The 16,649-nt window shown below is 45.1% G+C and overlaps 1 protein-coding gene across 6 annotated transcripts in view; it reads left to right on the plus strand.

The window, feature by feature from the left end:
• Nucleotides 1–16,643, plus strand: part of LOC128896348 (uncharacterized) — a 41,008-nt gene extending 24,365 nt beyond the window's left edge. The window contains exons 1-7 of one of the 6 annotated variants that reach the window (XM_054159685.1): nucleotides 5,667–7,035; nucleotides 8,999–9,376; nucleotides 10,584–10,885; nucleotides 10,978–11,398; nucleotides 13,376–13,491; nucleotides 13,565–16,138; nucleotides 16,362–16,643. In XM_054159685.1, the coding sequence (XP_054015660.1) occupies nucleotides 6,954–7,035; nucleotides 8,999–9,376; nucleotides 10,584–10,885; nucleotides 10,978–11,398; nucleotides 13,376–13,491; nucleotides 13,565–16,138; nucleotides 16,362–16,502 (4,014 nt within the window). In that variant the 5' untranslated portion in view covers nucleotides 5,667–6,953 and the 3' untranslated portion in view covers nucleotides 16,503–16,643. Of the gene's footprint in view, nucleotides 1–5,666; nucleotides 7,036–8,998; nucleotides 9,377–10,583; nucleotides 10,886–10,977; nucleotides 11,399–13,375; nucleotides 13,492–13,564 lie in introns of those variants that run through there. The other 5 variants (XM_054159694.1, XM_054159716.1, XM_054159711.1 and 2 more) reach the window with 5 other exon arrangements.
• Nucleotides 16,644–16,649: the final 6 nt, after the last annotated feature.

Genomic DNA, 16,649 nt, shown 5'->3' on the forward strand with positions numbered 1-16,649 from the left:
GAGAGAGAGAGAGAGAGAGAGAGAGAGAGAGAGAGAGAGAGAGAGAGAGAGAGAGAGAGAGAGAGAGAGAGATTTGTAGCGGTCTCGAATGATGATAACGGTCGACTCGCGTTATAGATCGCGGCGGGTTCAAGTCTCCGCAAATGCCATTATACCGATCGATATGCATCCGAAATGTTTTCGCGTCTCGTTGCACGTAAATCGTTTCCACGGAACGTGAGCGTAAGAACGATGTAAGAATAGGTGAGCGAGATAACGGCCTGTTGCGTAACCGGCGATAACGAGTACGTTCTCCCGCGATAACGTGTTATCTACGACGGGCGACTTAAACTTCAGAGGGGTGTAACGATGAGAAGAGTTTTTTGTAATCGAAATCGGAGTAGAGCGATATACGTGCGGTCGTTTTCTAGGGCCGAGTAAAATCCCTAGATCTGCCGAAGGTGCAGTGATGAGCAAAACTCTAGGCTTGGAATACATCTGAAGTTTGCCGACATGTTTGTCTCGCAAACGAAACGAGACAAACACTTCGGCAAACTTGAGATTTATTCGAAGGGTTTCAGAATTCTAGGGTTTTGCTCATCTCTGCGAAGGTGGACGATCGCGACTCTTAGGAAGATTTTAGACGAGCAATGAAACGTGCCGGTGTACCGGTATGCGCCAGATATGATCACACGCGGCTGTAACTCGAACGTAGGATGTATGGGAATCTAGAACGCGCGTGGATTCCGTGTCAGCTGTGTCGCGAGCAAAGATGACCCGGTTCGAAGGGGTTAACCGTTAATATTCACGTGTGATTTCCGTGAAATTTCTGTGAAATTTCCGACTATGGTTCCATAGCCCCATGTTCCATGGGGTGCTCGATTAATAACCGTGCGTTAAAGACCGCCAAGGAAATTTTTATCCTACGGAATGTTTCTTCAAAAGAAAAATTTGTAAGATCGAACAGAGTTCACTGGTGACCGATTCGGCGGTTTCGAAAATCTTGCGCAACGGTTAATCTTCCTGCTCGAGATATATTTCACTGATTTTGTAACGTGGCTCGTTCCAAAGGCTGTTATCGAAAAGAGTCCACTTAAATGTGGAAAGGGTGACCTCTATTATCTTCCTAGCACCTTTGGTCAAGAAAAACATTATCGCTACTTCGGTGTACGGTTACTTCCATTAGGCGATAATCGAGCTTGCTCGAGTCGACTGCATTTACGCTCGTTAACGGTCACCCGGTATATCGTTGCACTCGACGGAACGTAACCGTGCGATGGTACCTAGACTTTGTTTGCGCGATTCATCTCGCTTAACAATTTCTGGCAGCCTTTTAGGCTTTCGACATTTGGCTCATCGATCTCCGCATCATCGCTCTCTTTTGCAACTTCATTTGCACGGTAGTCGGTCCATCTGTCCATCCGATAGTTGACCCATTTTGCCGCGTACCCCCTTCCCGCGTATTCGAACAAACATACTCCTATCAATAGCATTCCGAAAAATAGCATGGTCGAGCAGGTACCACGCCGAGTAAACATCTCGTTCCACCAGTTTTCGAAAAATCGTTGCCTCGATCGAATTTTAATTTAACCCTTTGCGCTCGAGTGGCGCCTCTAGGGCGACATATGTAATTTAAAAGTGACTTTTTGAACCTACAATTTTAATAAATTGTAACAATAATTCGTTGAGTCACGAATGTTCGTAGATGTTTCTTTTGTAAATAGAATTTTTTTTGGTTTTACAGAAATTTATTATAACAATGGATTGGATTTGATTCTATAAAACAATGCCTCGAGCGCAAAAGGTTAACATAAACTAATTTCCCTCGGTTCGTTACTTTTTTTAATTTTTGCATCTCGTCGGAAGATATTTTTCAGCGATTTTTCTTGGCGTGTATCTTACACTGGGAAGTAGTTACGACACGGTTATAGACTACCAAGTTTACAGCCACTTTTTTTTTCCTATAGTGCTTCGCGAGACGCGTAAAAAATTTATGAGAATTCCGAGTTACTTCTGCGACGCTATTCAAAGTTTTTCAGGGATCAAAAATGGTCCGAGATAATGCAATTTTTCTTGCGTTTACTCGGCGATGTTGTTCTCGTCTTACCGTTACGTTTTGTTTGTTCTGAAATAAAATAATTTCTGGAAAAAAAATATAAACGACTTGGAAAAATATTAAAACTGCACTAAAGGGTGTGAAATCAATTTCTATTGAAACTCCATTGTTATTCGCAAGCTCTTGATGAATTTGGTTAAATTATTAAGTACAGCATATTAAATGCAATGCAACTTTTTCGGAGAAGGCGCTAAATTTAAAATTACTTATATTAAACATTACCAGACTTGGTTCAACTCTCTGCAGGAGGAACAAAAAGTATCATGTTTCATTATTGCTATCATTACATCCGCTTTAGACATTATATACATTAACAGTATTCAATATTGTCACTTCCATCAAATACTATGTCAAACCTACTCAGACAGTATGTACATTAACGGTATTCAATATTGTTGTCCCACCAAAAACTGTCCCAAAGCTACTCAGACAGTATGTCTATTAATGATATTCAATACTGTTGGCCTTCACCAAAATCTACCCCAAACCTACTCAGACAGTATTTCCGTGCAGACTGTATGCACATTAACAGTATTCCACCAAACCTACTCAGACAGTATGTACATTAACGTTATTCAATGCAGACGGCCTCACCGAAAACTACCTCAAACCTACTCAGACAGTATTTGCACGTAGACAGTACACATACATACAATAACAGCATCCAATATTGCCGCCACCACCAAAAGTTAACTCAAGCCGAAAGTAAAATTTTTTGATTTTAATTTACATTTATATAATTATATAATATATATAATATAAAATGTAATTTATATTATATATATGTTGTATTCAATATGTGTGCAGTATATATATCTATACACGTGTAATTGAGTAACCTCCTCCTTTTTCGAAGTATGTTAATAAATACTCGATGTCCATCTTGGCTATAATTTTCACACGCGCCAAAACTTCGATCAGTTCCTGTTCGAACAACGACGTTCGCGTTAGTTGCTAAAGAGAAACAGAAACAACGCGCGCCAACGATTTCCCTCCGTGTGTACGTCACTGATTAAAGATCGCGGCGAGCCAGTGCGGTGAGAAGGAATTAGTGTCATTTAGTGGCGGTGCCATAATTGCTACGCGTTGAAGCATCGCCTCTCGTTCGTGACCTTTCCGCGTTCGCCGTTACATCGGCTACAGAATTTTCGATCCGCGATCGTGTTTTCGCTAGTTTTCGAACGACCACCAAGAAACTAGAAATATTTCTAAACCCTGCGTTTCAAACAGGGTTCATTTTTAACGAGAAAAGAGCGTTCGGGCGTCGATAATCATTCCTCATACACATTTTCTCATACACGTTCGGATTCCGGTAGCGTTCTAGGGTTACATGGTCTCCCTCTTATAGTCTTATGTCTTATGTCTCCATCCCTCGAGGAAGCGATAAAAGGTGTCGTGTTTTATCTAACTCAATAACGAAGCGCGGTACAACCTATTTGGCAGCCGAGTTGATAGTCGTCGCACTGGTAAATTCACAGGTCTCTCTTCTTATTATTATTACTGTGTGACACATTGTTCCCAGGAGTATCACCGCGCTTTGTTGCGGTCAGACGTTTTAGACGATGTAATCGTTTCCAAAGCCGAGATTCGGTCGACGATATCGGTCGCGTTTCATCGCCGACGGTAGTCTGGCGTATCTGTCGTTCGTCAGTCTTACAAAAATACTTGGGATATGGGATACACGTTGGCATCCGAGTTATTTTTCGTTCAAAGACCAAGGGGGAATCGTTATGTCCAACAAAAATTGAAAAATGGAGAAAATCGTGATTGTAGTTTACGTAACTCCTAGGGACATTAATAGCGGTTACAAAATTCGGCAAAAATATGTACAGTAATGTCTCGTTCGGCAAACAAGCTCCGGACTGACCTTGTGCATTTATCGTAGAGTTCGTAACATTGAAGTTCGGCAAATATCGAAGAATATATGAAACTCGACAAAAATATGTACCTACAGTAACGTCTCGTTCAACGTACAAGCTCGGGACTGACCTTGTGCATTTATCGTAGAGTTCGTAACATTGAAGTTCGGCAAATATTGAAGAATATACGAAACTCGGCAAAAATATGTACCTACAGTAATGTCTCGTTCAGTGCACAAGCTCCGGACTGACCTTGTGCCTTTATCGTAGAGTTCGTAACATTGAAGTTCGGCAAATATCGAAAAATATACGAAACTCTGCGATCGAACTCCTGGACCCCTCAAGAGGTATACATACTCTTTTTCTGCTAGATGGCACGCGTGCTTTAATTTCGGTGAAAATTGGACATAATGAGTTTTTCCCCGTAGGTCTTCATTTGTCTTCAAGCAGGGCCGACGCAGGGCAGGTTCGGCCCGCGCTCTACGAAAATTGCCCAATTAAAAGGCACCGATTTTGATTAAATTTTTACAGAATCATCTTATGAAAACTATATAATATGTAACAGCATTTGTGAGTAAATAATTCCTCATTGTAAAATTTTATTGTAGAATTTGAATGTCGATACGAGACTTCTTTGTAACCTCTATTCGTAGCGTTTTAATCTCGGTTTTTATGTATATCGAAATATTAATTTTCATTTACGAGAATTATCGAGCGGTGCAGACCCGCATAAAAGTCTTCGACACTCCACGTGTAACTGGATGACGCGAAGTATTCGAAGCGCTTTCTATTTGCTACTTAAAATACTACCCCGGTACGTTGAACCCTCAAATCTGATTAAAACTGGCACAGCCTGGTTTGCGTGCACTGTAGTCGGAAACAGAGATGAACAATATGCTTATCTCTATAGAAATTTCGAACGCGAAACGAAATAATTCGAATAATTTTCCACTCGTTTCGTTGAATCACTCATTAACCTGATTTACAGTCTCATTAGTATTCGTACCCTCTATATTTATTGAAGAAATTTATCGAATTTTAAACGAATGCTTCGTGTTTCCAAATGAATTCGTAATTGTAAATACAGTCGGTATTCATATATTTATTTTATTAAAAAATATTAAAATCAATTTATAATAAGTAAAAAAGAAGTATACTGTGCCAAAAATCGGTACTGATGATCAATTATAGCGAAACAGAATTTTTTTAATTTTTACAAATCGAAACAAAATATAAAATATTAATTACGGAAGGTCCACTACCGAATCGGGCTTAAAAGTTGCAGGATGGATAGAAGTTTAAAATAGAAAATCGGAGGATACAAACAGTTGTTACAACACGATTGAAAATTTATATTTCAAAAACCTCGATTAAAAACACTTTAAACATTTTTGTTGTATCGTTGTCTGTAATGGTCATCTAAAATCGAAAATTTTGAGAAAAAGAAATTTAATGAGCAAAAAGCTAAAAAAAGAGCTTTTTTTTTTTTGAAAATTTGATATTTTTGCAACCAATGATAACAAAAATCTTAAAATTTACCAGGACGATTCTTTTGAGGGGTATTAAAAAATACCAAAAATTTAAGAAAATCGAAAACAAAAATTTTGTAAATTGTCAGATTTGGCAGTTTGTTCATGTACATATTTATAATGGAAAATTGATTTGGAAACATGAAGCATATCATGTAAAAATTCTTTAACAGATACAGAGTGTACGAAACTTATGGGATTGACTGTATATCGAATAAATACGAATTCGAATGAAAAAATAAATTACAAAGTTCGGGAACTTGTAAGGTTATTTAAACAACTCTCGAGCGCTTGAAATTCGGTTAAGAAATAAGTTAAAAGGGTCAACCACCTCCCAGAGGGATACTTGAACGAAAGGAAGCTCTCGTTTCTTCAAAGTTAAGACCTACTCCCTTGTACACGTCAAACATAATCACACCGAATCAACCAGGTGTATTTGAAACCGCGACTAGTAAAACTTAAAAGACAACCGTAGTCATAGATAGTGAACGAACCGTAGTCCAAGTTCGTTGTCGTCCGGGTATCTTATGATTCCCATAAAAAACTTCAAAAAAGTAAAAAATGTACACCAAGTACATGAAAAAGTGGAGGACTTAAAGAGTAATCATAGAAAAATAGAAGATGTCCGTAAAAAAATTCAAGAGAGTAGAAAAAGATGTGAAATCGAAATGAGCAGCCAGTACATGAAGATCCTTTCCAGTAAAGTGCAAGGTGACACTGTGTAACATAATATGAAATTCGGTGCTTTCCAACTATGCGCAGCTAAAATCCGGGTATCTTATGATAATTCCTAAAACACGAGTTCATCCAACTCGGCCCTCCCCGGAAAAGAGGGGGCGAAAGCCCCGAGTAATTATAAAAATTACGTTCATTTAAGCGGTCACGTTAACTAACCGCCCTATTGAACGAGTCATTCAACGCGCCAAAGCTCATCCTCGGCTAGCAGCAGCGGTGGCCACTGGTCCTCGTTCGTTTTCTATTCTAATTCTGATGCTATTCTAGTCCGCGAACGCCGGCCAATGGGCTACGTCCGCCAGTGAACGTTCCTCTCCACGAAAGGCCCCTCTGCGCCCCCTTCCTCGTGTCAACCGCAGTCGTTCTCGAGGCATCGCGTGCGCTAGATTATCCGACCACATCCTCCTTTTATCCGACTGGTTATCAGCCGCGTTGCGTTTATCCTGATATACCGATAACAGCGGGAGAAAGGAGCCGAGGATCGCGAGAAACTACCGCCGCAGACCGGTTGCCCCGAAAGTGTCGAGGAGAGAGAGGGAGAGGGAGAGGGAGAGAGAGAGAGAGAGAGATTTCTCGGTTTCGCAAAGAGGACAAGGATAGAGGAGTGTTCCGAGTGAAAGAGGGTGCAAGAGCGTGGTCCAGAAGTCGTCCTTATCGCGTTTCGGGGAAGCGAAAGAAGACTCCGAGGTTGCGTTGGCGACGACAGTGTGACTTAGAGGTCGCTGAGGGGGAGAGATGCAGTGGCGTCGACATCGAAGGGTCACCCACGTGATCGGCTCCTCCAATCACGTTCTACTATTAGCGAGGTACCAAGACGGTACGGAACCTTGACGAAGAGGCTGATCATGGATCTCAACGAAGAGCTTTTCGCTTTTTGGTTACTCGCCTGGGAGTTCTAGACTCCATCTTACCTTTTCCTTTTTTTTATTTTTTCGTTTTAGATAGAGATAGCGTGTTTCGTTTAACCCATGACCAGTCAGAGGAGGGAACACGCGTTGCGTACACACCCTGTACGTTGCGCTAACGAGTCGGTGAAAATTGCTTCGAGAAAAGTATTCGCGTTGGGAAATCGAAACATTGGCTGCTAATGGGTTAATGTGATCGAATTAGATGCAAGCTTGCTAGACACACCTTGGGAGTAGTTGTCGGCTTAGTTTTCCGTTGTTAGGAAGCTCGACACTTTTTGGATTAGGTCTGTGCACCCTGCTTTTTCAGTTTTAGATATGTTACGGTGAATGTGATAAACTATTATGCATAGGGTTTATGCATAGTCACCGTTAAAGTTGGTGAATGTGATAAATTCTGGAATATTTATCAGATTCACATTTATATAATCCCTTACTCGTTGTAGAGAACTAATGTACTCTTGAAATTTGAAAACCGTCACAAAACCATACTTCGATGGAAAAAGGAGTTTAAAAATGGCATTTCTAGCCACTTTTTCACTGATGCGAGCTGTCTATTAGGGTTACATCCCCCGTTTAGACAGCTTGACGCACTTAGATTTTTGATCCGACGCACTTTTGAAATTTGGAAATTTGGAAAGTTTTCAACAATTTTGAAAATTTCAATTTAACGTCTTTACAGTCAGACACTTAACACGGGACCGTCTAAATGTTATTCCAACCGTTACACCCCACACCCTTTGATGGCGAAATACATATTTGCCTAAATCAACAAATTCATGCACGAATGTTAGAAATGGACGATTAGAATAAATATTCGCGGTACATCCATGTGACTTAAAATAACCATTAATTGAATTGTTAGTTGCAAATTATAAAATATTCGCAGCCTCTCGCGTGATAGTGTCCTAATAAAAATCTACGTCTAACCCTACTCAGACAGTATCTCCGTGTATACAGTATATGCATTAACAGTATTCAATATTATCATCCCATCAAAAACTATACCAAACATAATCAGACAGTATGTACATTAACAATATCGCCGGACCTACTAAAAACTACCTCAAACTTACTCAGACAGTATGTAGATTAACAATATTCAATATCGCCGGAACTACTAAAAACTACCCCAAACTTACTCAGACAGTATGTAGATTAACAATATTCAATATCGCCGGACCTACTAAAAACTACCCCAAACTTACTCAGACAGTATGTACATTAACAGTATTCAATATCGCCGGACCTACTAAAAACTACCCCAAACTTACTCAGACAGTATTTCCGTGTAGACAGCACATGCATTAACAATTTAATCACATTCCCTATTGCGAAATGAGGATTATATAAAATCACCGATGAATTTGATAAATATTCCAGAATTGATCACGTACACCAACTTTAGTAGGAATTATACATAATCACCGCATTTATCACATTCTCACTGTAGCAAATACATTTTTGTCGTTGGTACACCATCGGTACTCAGCATGTTACGTGTCCGATGGTGTATCGTTATCTCTTAACACTTTGCACTCGAGAGATGACTCGTTGACCGTTGAATGTGACGCAGTAAATCGACCACAAATAATATTTGTTGAGTTTAATTTCTTTAGAACTCGAAGTATTGTTACTCGAATTTCTTTAGAACTCGAAGAACTCGAGCGCTTACCGCGCCGTGTGCCATGGGTCGCGTTCACCGTAGATGCGTTCCTAACGCTTTGACGCGTGAAGAATTAGCTTATACAGGCTTATACTATAACCAGGCGCGACTCGCGTGACACGAAATCCCCGGTAACTCGAGTCGGACACGAGTACCGCCATGTTGGCGTTGATTTTGAATTTGACGCGTCGCGTTATCTTTGTTAACAGCTCCGCCCAGCGAGGAGGACGAGGAAGAGGGATTGCGAAACGGATACATGAAAGGCCAGGAAAATGACACTAGCTCCCGTAGCTTCGATCGCCATGGACAGAGCGGTTACAAGACGTGGAGGTCATCTAGCGGCGGCGGCAGCAGTTATGCGAGCGGTGGGACCAGGTCCCACAAGGACGACTCGTCCGGCTCGCCGTCCCAACCCAAGATCATCTTCAACGAGGAGGAGTACACGAGGATCACGACGCCTCGACAGGACATGCTGTTCAAGAAGGGCTATCTATCGCGCAAGAAACCGTGGACGAGCAACGCCAGCACCAGCGCGACCCCGTCCACCACCGAGAGCCAATCCGCTTCGCACTCCACCGCAGGTAGAGGTATAGGTAGAAGCGTAATGCATTTCATCGAATTTCTGTTCTTTTTCTGTCCGTTTTTCTTGTCGCCCTTGGCCACGACGCCTCCCGAGAGTCTTGAACGATACCAAGTTCCATTTGGGATGGAACCAGTATAGAGTACGGTATTGTCTCGAGATAAGCAACTTGGTCGGGACCGGTGAGCTGCTTATTGCGAGGGAGGTATGCTATTCGGGCCGAATAAGTCGGATTGACTTTGTTCTCGAGACGAGGGGGAACTAGTAGACAAAACGGGGTTAATAAGCGGGAAACTACATACAACAGTATCGTTTCGGAGAATACACACACCAGAGAAAGAAAGAATATTTGCACGTGTTCTGTCCTCGTTCCACTAATCTGTTCGGCTTCTCGGTTTCACGAACCTCTCGCTTCTTTTCGGATCTTTCACTCGGCAGGCAACATCAAACAATAAGGTAGGGGTAGCTCACCACTGGGTTTGACTTAGCTTACTTCGAGACAGTACTATAAGTTCCCATTTTATAGACTACCTAGATATCATTTACACCATCGAACCTTTGGATTTCTCGAGTAACCCTCTCCATGTTCCTCGCTTCTCATTTCTGAGACGTTCGACTGTATACAGTAACGTCGATCATGGTTAACCTAGATACGATAAAAATTGTACGACCAACCGCTACAGGCAATGGAATTCCATTCATATGGTCGAAGGATCTGTCGAATCGGTTAGTTGTACAGCTTATCGTACGATAGGGTTGTACAACGTTCTACAACGGATCGTACGACCAACCGCCACAGACAATGCGACTCCCATTCCTATGCTCGAAGCGGTTGGCCGTACGACAGATCGTACGACCAACCGCCACAGACAATGGAATTTCATTAATATGGTCGAAGGGTCTGTCGAATCGGTTAGTTGTACAACTCATCGTACGATAGGGTTGTACAACGTGTCGTACGACAGATCATACGACCAACCGCCACAGACAATGGAATTCCATTCGTACGGTCGAAGAGGGTCCGTCGAATCGGTTATACAACTCATCGTACGATAGGGTTGTACAACTTATCGTACCATTAGTCGTACAGGGTCAGTCCCGAGCTCCTACGTCTAATGAGACATTACTTTATTCCTCACTGTCATATGTCAATAACACCTGCGAAGCCACCCCGTGTAGACTCTGATACATTTCCCCTTGTCCTGATAATTCAGATGGCAGCGAAACTACGGAGGATCAGCAGCTGTTGGACAGGGACTGCAGCGCCGGCGAATACCCACCGATGATGAAATCTGGAGCGCACTTGGGCTACGGAACATTTTACGACCACGCCAGTGGCTACTATTACGAGTACCCTGTGATGTTGGTAGGCCCTGCGCCAGTGCCTGCGCAGGTTGGACCGAGCATCCTAGCGGCCGTACCTTGCGATCCTGTACCTTTGAGGCCGATCGAATGGATCAACCCTGCCTTTGTACCTAAACTAGCCGAGCAACAGTACTGCATGATGGACTACCAGGTATGTCCCGTACGTTTCTTAATCCTATAACATCCCGACTAACTTCATAACTTTCTCGACTAACGATAAAACTTTCTTCGGCCCGATTGTAGACTGGCCAAAGCACGGAAGACTCGACTCTGGTGACGGAGCAGGAGACCACGCTGTTGCCAGTGGAAAACTCCAGCGGGACATGCAACGAAAGCTGTACAGGGAGCGCCAGCTGTAACGGAAGCGTGGCAGGCGAAGCGGAGGAGCAACCGACGGAAGCTGAATCTGCGACGGAGAATCAGATCGAGGAGCACCAGGCGGAGGAACGAACCGAGGAGCACATGGAGGAGCACCTGGAGGAGCAGTACGTGGACGAGCAGGCCGTGGAAGAGCAACCGTTGGAGAACGGGCTGAACGGGGGACCGTACCTGGAGCCGGTATTGCTGCAACAACCGATGCACGTCTCGCACGTGATACCGGTGCCGCAACCGTACATGTACCCCGGTCACTACATGTTCGGTCCTCCATTGGTCAACCTGAACGGTTAGTTGATTCGCGGTGCCTCTGACCCGCCAGTGGATTCTCGAAAGTTACTATTCATTTTATTTTTCCTCCTTTGCTACCGCATGGGTAGACGAACGCTCTCGCTCTCTCGTAGCTTTCGTTCTGTTCACGGACGGATGGACGGAACAACGGACGAACAAGCGAAGGTTGTGTTCTTGTGGCTGAGAGAATCTGCGCATACGCAAACCCCGGGGAGGGAGCGGTGCATCGTTTTCCGCGATACGTAGCTCTTTCCAATCGATGTTGGTGGTCGTTTGTTGCTTGCGTTTGAACCTCTGATCCTCCTAGGCTCAGAGTTATCGATGCTTCCCTCGTTGAACTCGGTTGGCCGTTTCTGTGTTCACCCGCGTTCACGTAACGCATTGTCAGCCGGCTGAGTACTCGTCGAGGACGATTACCTAAAATGCACCCTGTGTATCCTTTACGCTGTCGCAATCAAGTTTCGTTTTAGCGGTGCGTTCCAGTATTAACACTTTATCTACTGGGCTATTTAGAAACAGTCTTCAATTCAAAAAAGAATCTTCTACAGTACCATATACGAATCTAGGCTAGCAATAATTCCTCCACACTGTTACTAGGTACATCTAGAGCCAAGTCTTTCTCCAAAAACTGAACATTGTAAGTAGACAATCATCAACATAGTAAATAAATTCGAAAATCTAAATACTGGAATTAAAAAGCCTATAAATAGGCTCCCGGTAAATAAAGTGTTAACGAACAAGCGTTAACCTCGAGTCCCGAGATCCGCGTCTATTAACACGAACTCTGGTGAACCGAAAGTAACCGACGTCAACTTGAAATTTTCCTAAAACTGTGTAGCGTTAGCGTGTAGCATGACAGATTAATACCAGCGTACCATGGATGAACGATTGATAAGCGCCACTGTCTCGGGAATGTCGGAAGTACGTATTGCATAACATGATTTAATTCTCGGCTCCGTGAGAACCCCACGCAGCCGCCAAGAAGTTATATTTGCCAGCGGACGAAAGAGTACAAAGTAGTGGATGACACATTGCGCGCCCAGATGCATACGATGCTCCTTCCCCGCCACCTGCGTCCGTCTAGGCGTTAGTACGTTTGATTGTACCTGTTTCTAATGTTAAACGAGAACAGTGTCGGTCGGATGCGCGGCGAGGGGAAAGGGATATACCCAGATACACGACTGCTGTCCCGTCCATCGGCATCATTGCTGTTTTATTACCGCCGTCCCTCTACCACAGTCAAGGTAAAAGGTAATAATTCGCAGAGACGCGCTTCTCTTTAGATACGATCGCGGATCGTCCACGTTTCGACGACCCTTCTTGCTCCTACCGTACCTGTGCTCGACAGGCATAGCGAGCATCGAAAACAGTTGGTTAATCGTTTGTTTCAATCGAGAGGGGGATCCGGCGATCGTACCTAGACTCAAGATTCCGTACACTCTCTGTGTGTATGTGTGTGTGTGTGTGTCTGCATAAAAATCTCCCGAACCGTCATTCTTCACCTTAATTCCGACATCAAGCATATTTACTCTTCAGCACGCTGCCACGCACGTAGCACAGGGAGGAGGAGTTTCACCGGGGGGTCCATTGACTCATAACGATATCACGAGGATGTGCCGCTGTTTCATCGACATTTAATGTTATAGAAATAATGTCTGTCGGTTGCTCGAGGGGCGTCGAGAACGCATTTGGCAAAGCGTTCGGTTAGCATCGCCGGGTCTCAAATAGAATCCGTTTAAAATAGCTGTTCTGGAGCTGTACGATAAGGGGAGAAGGGGCGATGGGGGGGGGGGGGGCGGAAAGCCAAGTTCAGTCTTCGCGCCCTTCGACGCGCAACGATTCCGTTGCCATTTCTCAATTCGACCCGGCGCACCCTGGTCGAATTCAAAGAGACATTGTCGTCGCGACACCGATCGCCATACCGAATCTCTGCGCTCGCAGAAAGAAATAATCCATGGTATTTCTGCTGTCCAAGGTGTTACCATACAGGGTGGACCCATGATCAGAACTACAGACGTGGCGGCTATGTCGGCGGCCTGTGCCAAGCGAAGAAAGAAAAAAAAGAGAAGAAAGCCAAGGAGACTTGCTGTGGTAAATACGGAAGCCTTATGTTTTATCCGAGAATAGATTGTAAAAGAACCTAAAGAATCTGTTTGAAATTCAGGGTAACACGGAGGACGAGGAGGAGGGAGAGTACAGCTCCGAATGTGATACCGGTTTACCGTCTTCCCGACTGTCGTGGACAGAGTGTTCGACTTCGACGACGACGACGATCACCAATCGGCCACTGAACCCTGAATGCCAGGAGTTCCAGCTGCGCCCGATTGAGCTCGATGCCTCGCTGTCCGCTATTCCAACTTCCGCCAACTTGTCGACCTTTGAGGAGGGCTCGAGCGCGAACCAATCGAGCACGTTGTCGTCGGACGCGACGTCCGTCGACAAGAACTATAAAGCATGCAACGGCGTCGTCTCCGACGACCAGAAGCAGGAGGACGAGCAACTGACGGATAGCAATTCCGGCCAAGTAGCGGGATCGGAAAAGAGTCAACAAACGTCGGAGGACGGCGATCTTGAGACGGAAACGAACGGCCCGACGCTTTGTCTAACAGGGAAAGACGATACCTGTCCGACGAACGAGCTAGCCAGCGTCGAATCTCCGAGCAGCGAAATGAATGATAAAGCGAGTACCAACGAACCATGCGAACGATCGACGGAAGAACCGATGAACGGGGTCGAGGAGACCCTGGTGAACGGAAAACTGATGAACTCCAGCAACGAGGAGACCCAGGAGGAACCATTGTCTCCGTGCAACGATGAGAGAACGCCCAAGACTGCGGAGAACACGGAGAACCACGAATCCTTAACGAATGCTAAATTGCCGAAGAGGAAGTACAACGCGAAGGGCACGAAATTCGTTAGGGAACCGACGCCTGGGCCCGATCTGGACGGCTTCGCGGATCTGGAGAACGTTCTGGTGAACGAGAAAATCCTTGCGAAAGATAAAGTCACGAACGATCTGAGTCTGAACGGTGTTAGTCTGTCGAACGATTCGTCCCCGAAGACGGAGTCGACGGTGAACTCTTGCGAGAAGACCGAGATGTCGAACAATGTTTGCAATCACCTCAACAAGGGCGACCCGGTGGAGATATCGAACGAGGACTCGGGTTTCGAGAGTCAGACGCGGCTGTCGGACTATCCCATTACGGAAGCGGTGACGGAGTGGCTGCGTAGAGCGAACTCGCCCGACGTGTTCATCACGAACGCGTCCGGTAGCGAGAGTGAGGACGAGGTGGACGAAGAGCCGCCAAAAAACTTGCAAGGCAACCCCATGCCTGCACTATCTGCTAATAGCGGCGCGGACAATGTGGCATTGTCTGGCTGCGGGGAATTCGCAAGGATCAACAACGCCAGGGGCCAGGAGAAGAAGGGGAACGGCGGTTCGAGGAAAAAGAGGGATGGAAAACGACGGTCAGGTGAACAAAGACGGGTCAGACACGTCGAGGGCAAGCCGGAGAACGAAGCCGTGTCCTCGTCGGATTCCTGCGGCCAGCAGGAAGTTCCCTCGAGGAGGAAGAACCCTGCCAGACAGCAGGACGTTGGTGATGTTTGCGAATTTGCCGAGAAGGATAGCGTTGCGGGTATGAGGGTTGCTTTAAGCTCTCGGATGATGGACTCGAAGAGAGTCAATGCAAGGCGAACGAAAAGACAGGGCAGATCCGTTAAGGATCCCACCGACATCGACGCGAAGATACGATGCATAGAGGACGTGGACGACGAGGGTATCGATGAGGATATCGAAGAAAACGGAAAGACGTTCGAGAAGGAAGAGAAGTTGTTGACGACTTCCAGGGATGATCCTTCCGCGATCAGCAAAAATGCCAAGGAAACTACCAAAGAGAGCAATGGAAACGACGTAGAAGAGACCAACAGCAGAACGCCAAAGAACGAAACCGTGTCCTCGTCGGAGGTTTCCTCGAGAAGGGAGAATCCTGCCTGTCAGGATGTCGGCGAGGTTTGCGAGTCCACCGAAAAGGACACCATCGCTTCGAGCTCTCGAACGATGGACTCGAAGAGAGCCAATCCAAGGCGAGCGAAAAGACAAAGCAGATCCGCTAAGGATATCTCTAACATCGACGCGAAGACGCGACATTTGGAGAATGTAGACGACGAAAACGACGAGGGCATTGTCGAAGACACGAACGTGAAGACCTACGAGAAAGGGGAGATCGTTGTGTCGAGAGAGGGGAAGTTGTTGACGACTTCCAGGAACGATGCTTCCACTAACAAAACGGTCCCCAAGGATAGAGAGATCGCCAAGGAGAGCACGAGGAGCAGCGAGGATGAGAACGATAGGACGAATTCCTTGTGCAGTATAGAGGAGCCTGATGTGTTGGAGTGCTGGGAAGCTGAAACGATCGAACCTGTGATAACCCCGAAGAGGATGCTCCAATGTCGGGGTGTGTTGTGCGAAGGCGAAGCTGTCGAAGAGGACACCATCGAGACCAAAGAAGCCAGCGTGGAAAATTGCGTGGAAAATTACGTGGAGAATTACGTACAGAAATACTATAGATTGGCGCGCAACAGTGTTACCAGCGTGGAGGAAGAGACGAGCTGCAAGGTAAACGTAGATCCGTCTGCATTGAAGCCAGTGCCAAATAGTTCCGAGCAAACGAAGAATACGGAGAGGATCCTCCAGGGGGAGAAGAGCAACAACGTACCCATCGACGAAGCTTTCGAGGTATACGAGAGCTGTTACACGGGAAAGACCCCGTTTCTGGGGATCGATGCGAAAGTTTTCAAGTCACGAACGTTCTACGGCCAGAAGGGCGAAGGTCCCGTACCATGCAAACCCGTCTGTTGTAACCTTCAATGATCGTTGCGAGCATTTCTCCGCAAGGACACTCGTGGAAAATTATAATCGACGGTACAAATACAGTGATCTCATGTTTGTTTTTTTTTAGGATACACTCCTTTGTGCTGATCCCTGCATACCGAAACTGAAGAAACAGACGAAAAATCGAGATCATTGCTCATCGCATTCATCCAAAGATCATAGTGTGTTAGACAGCCGTTATCGTTTAAACAACCTGTATTGTTTCTAGAGACACTGTATTTGTATCGTCCACTGCACTTGGTGTTAAGACCGTCCTTATCTGAACAACGTATGCCTCCGACGTTGCACTCTTTGCTGGCACATCGTGTATCGATAGCATACCAAGCGCTCATTGCTGCATTCTTAACCCTTTGCG

This window comes from Hylaeus anthracinus, unplaced genomic scaffold, assembly GCF_026225885.1.
Source record: "Hylaeus anthracinus isolate JK02 unplaced genomic scaffold, UHH_iyHylAnth1.0_haploid 0, whole genome shotgun sequence".
NCBI classification, from domain to species: Eukaryota; Metazoa; Arthropoda; class Insecta; order Hymenoptera; family Colletidae; genus Hylaeus; species Hylaeus anthracinus.